Source organism: Vombatus ursinus, unplaced genomic scaffold (genome assembly GCF_900497805.2).
Source record: "Vombatus ursinus unplaced genomic scaffold, bare-nosed wombat genome assembly UNPS02000580.1, whole genome shotgun sequence".
In the NCBI taxonomy this organism is placed as follows: Eukaryota; Metazoa; Chordata; class Mammalia; order Diprotodontia; family Vombatidae; genus Vombatus; species Vombatus ursinus.
The window spans coordinates 15,766,699-15,769,224 of record NW_020940358.1 but is presented as its reverse complement, the minus strand read 5'-3'; the positions used below and the strand labels follow the sequence as shown (position 1 = coordinate 15,769,224).

General features: G+C 39.6%; 1 protein-coding gene across 2 annotated transcripts in view; it reads right to left on the bottom strand.

The window, feature by feature from the left end:
- BMP7 (bone morphogenetic protein 7) overlaps positions 1–2,526 on the bottom strand; it is a 93,956-nt gene that overhangs the window by 45,851 nt on the left and 45,579 nt on the right. For both annotated transcript variants that reach the window (XM_027847886.1, XM_027847892.1), the window contains exon 3: positions 1,740–1,932. In XM_027847886.1, coding sequence (XP_027703687.1) covers positions 1,740–1,932 — 193 coding nt within the window. The remainder of the gene's footprint in view (positions 1–1,739; positions 1,933–2,526) is intronic.

The following is a 2,526-nucleotide window of genomic DNA, read 5'->3' as shown; positions in this document are numbered from 1 at the left end:
AAGAAGAAGAAGAAGAAGAAGAAGAAGAAGAAGAAGAAGAAGAAGAAAGAAGAAAGAAGAAAGAAGGAAGCAGGAGGAGAAGAGAGGAAGGAAGGAAGGGAAGAAAGAGAGGAAGAAAGGAAGGAAGAAAAGAAAAAAGAAAGGAAAGAAAGGAGAGAAAAAGAAAGAAAAGAAGAAAGAAAAGAAAAAAGGAAGAAAACACTCAAGCAATTAAAAACAAACCACACCAAAGGCAAAACTCTCTTATGACTTGGGCCTGTACCCTGAGAATACAGAGAAAGACTGAGTGCTGTCTATCTCATAGTGGCTGGATCCACAGAACAGCTGAGTTGAACCTGACCCAGTGTTCACACAGGCCAGTCAAATTCCTGAGATTAACTTCTTGACCAATATTTTTGAACCAGGTTTTGTGAACATAATGGCAACAAGCTTTTATGACTGCCAGTGGGCTAATGGTGTAAGCAAGGCATCATGCCACAGAACTGATTGAGTGTTATTGATAAATGGTCTTTGAGGTTATTGTAGTTCCAATTAATCAGCCTAGATGAGAAAAATCAAACATATGGTCTTGTTCAAGGACTCTGAGGGATTTGTCTGAGAGTAGAGAATACATTAATAATTGCTTGGAATGGGCTTAATGGCTCATATTGTAATTTTCCACACGCAAAACAATAAATCAATGGGAAGACTGAGATGTGATCTGCATGGGTTAATTAGGGTGCCTAAATGCCTTTGCTAATAAAGTACTGCAATTAAGATACTCTGTAAGTGGGAAAGAGAGCAAGGGCTTCAGCCTGCATCAGAGTACCACAGTTCTAGAGATCATACCTCCAAAGAAATGTCTGAGGTCTCTTTCTGATGATGTCAATCTGGTCAGTTCTACATATTTTTCCACTCTAGCCCTGAATCAATTTTTCCAAAAGGATTAAAAAGTTTGGCCTTGGGGAAGGTAACTCTCCCTTCTTAAATCAGGAAGGGTTTTTAGGATCAGACACCTCTGTCCTCCTGTAGAGATGCTGATGGGAATGGCTCCTTTATAACATATCCCCCCAAGTCTCTAAAGTCAATTGTCATGTATTATGCTGTAAGACCTTATTAATTCAAACTCTACTAATTTGAAATTTACAAATAATACCAATATATTTCTGTAACTTTATGAATAAAAAGTTAAAAATGGTATCTCCTTATGGCTTTTTAGGATTCTATCTACAATTTCAAGAGAATCTGGTCTCAAAATTAGTATCTTTTCAAGGTATGTTTGTAAGAAATTAAGTTTTTGAATGAGACATGTTGGATCAAATGACCATGGAGACCACTTCTAAATCTAAGACTGGTGACTATTTCTTTAATTTCTGGCAATTTCAGCTCTTGAAATGCAAAAGAATTTTTGTATTTTATGGGTGAATGGCAAATGTTTTTGTTAATTCACCAAACTCTGTATCTTTGACTCTGTTCTTTATGTCCTCCATAGCACATTTCCAGTAACACAGAATAATATTGGCTACAGAGAAGACAGGTAAGCTGGCTGAATGCAATTTGAGAATTTAATGAATGTCAACATGGTCTTCTTCCCAATAGTTCTAAATAAATAAGTTTCTGCTGCAAATTTTGTCCAATAGTATTGGCATTTATGGTGCTAACTTGGCAACCACACATGATACTCCACCTGTCACCATCCTCTTCACCAGGCCCCCATAATGTCTGCCAGAGGGTAAACCTTCTCCCATTCTGAATCTCACCTCCCTGTGTGCTCCTGAAGCACCTGGTAGACACTGATCCGGAAAGTTTCATTATCAAAGCGCTCTCGAATGTAATCCTTGTATATCCTAAATTCAGCAGCAGTCACAGCTTCTCCCTCTGGGATCCTGGAGAGATCAAACCTGAATTCCCGATGATGATAGCGTTGGTGGAAAAACTCTTTGTCATGCTCCACTGAAAAAAAAAGGGGGGGGAGGGGAAGAAAGGATAACTGGCTTTCCATTTATAAATCTTCTAGCAGGTACTTCCTACATTGTCCCTGTCATTTCACTTTAGATAAAGAGGAAGTAAGATGGGAGCAAGAAGCAGTTGGTTGTATTTCTATCACTTCTTACCACTTTCTGAACTGGAGAGCTAGATTGAACTCCTGTTTCTTCTCCTGCCTGTACCAGTGACAGTTTTCCTTTGGACTCTATAGTATAATATAGTTAGGAAAGAACATTGGATTTGGGGTCAAAGGCTCTAGCCTTGAATTCCAGCTCTCCTACATTTTTCTGTGTAACTTTGGACAAATCACTTTCCTTTTCCAAGTCTCAGTTTATTCATCTTTAGAGAGAGAGGTTTGTATGCAATGACCTCTAAGGTCTCTAGCTCTGAACCCTAGGATTCTATGAGTGCTATCGGCCCACTTTCATAACTATTCATTCAACACCTTGCAAATGCTTGGATTGACCACAAAGAGAGGGCAGAAACATAGCAAGGATGCTTCTAGGGGAAAAACGGGGGGGGGGGGGGGGGGGGGGGGGGGAGAGGCTGGCTGAAGAAGGC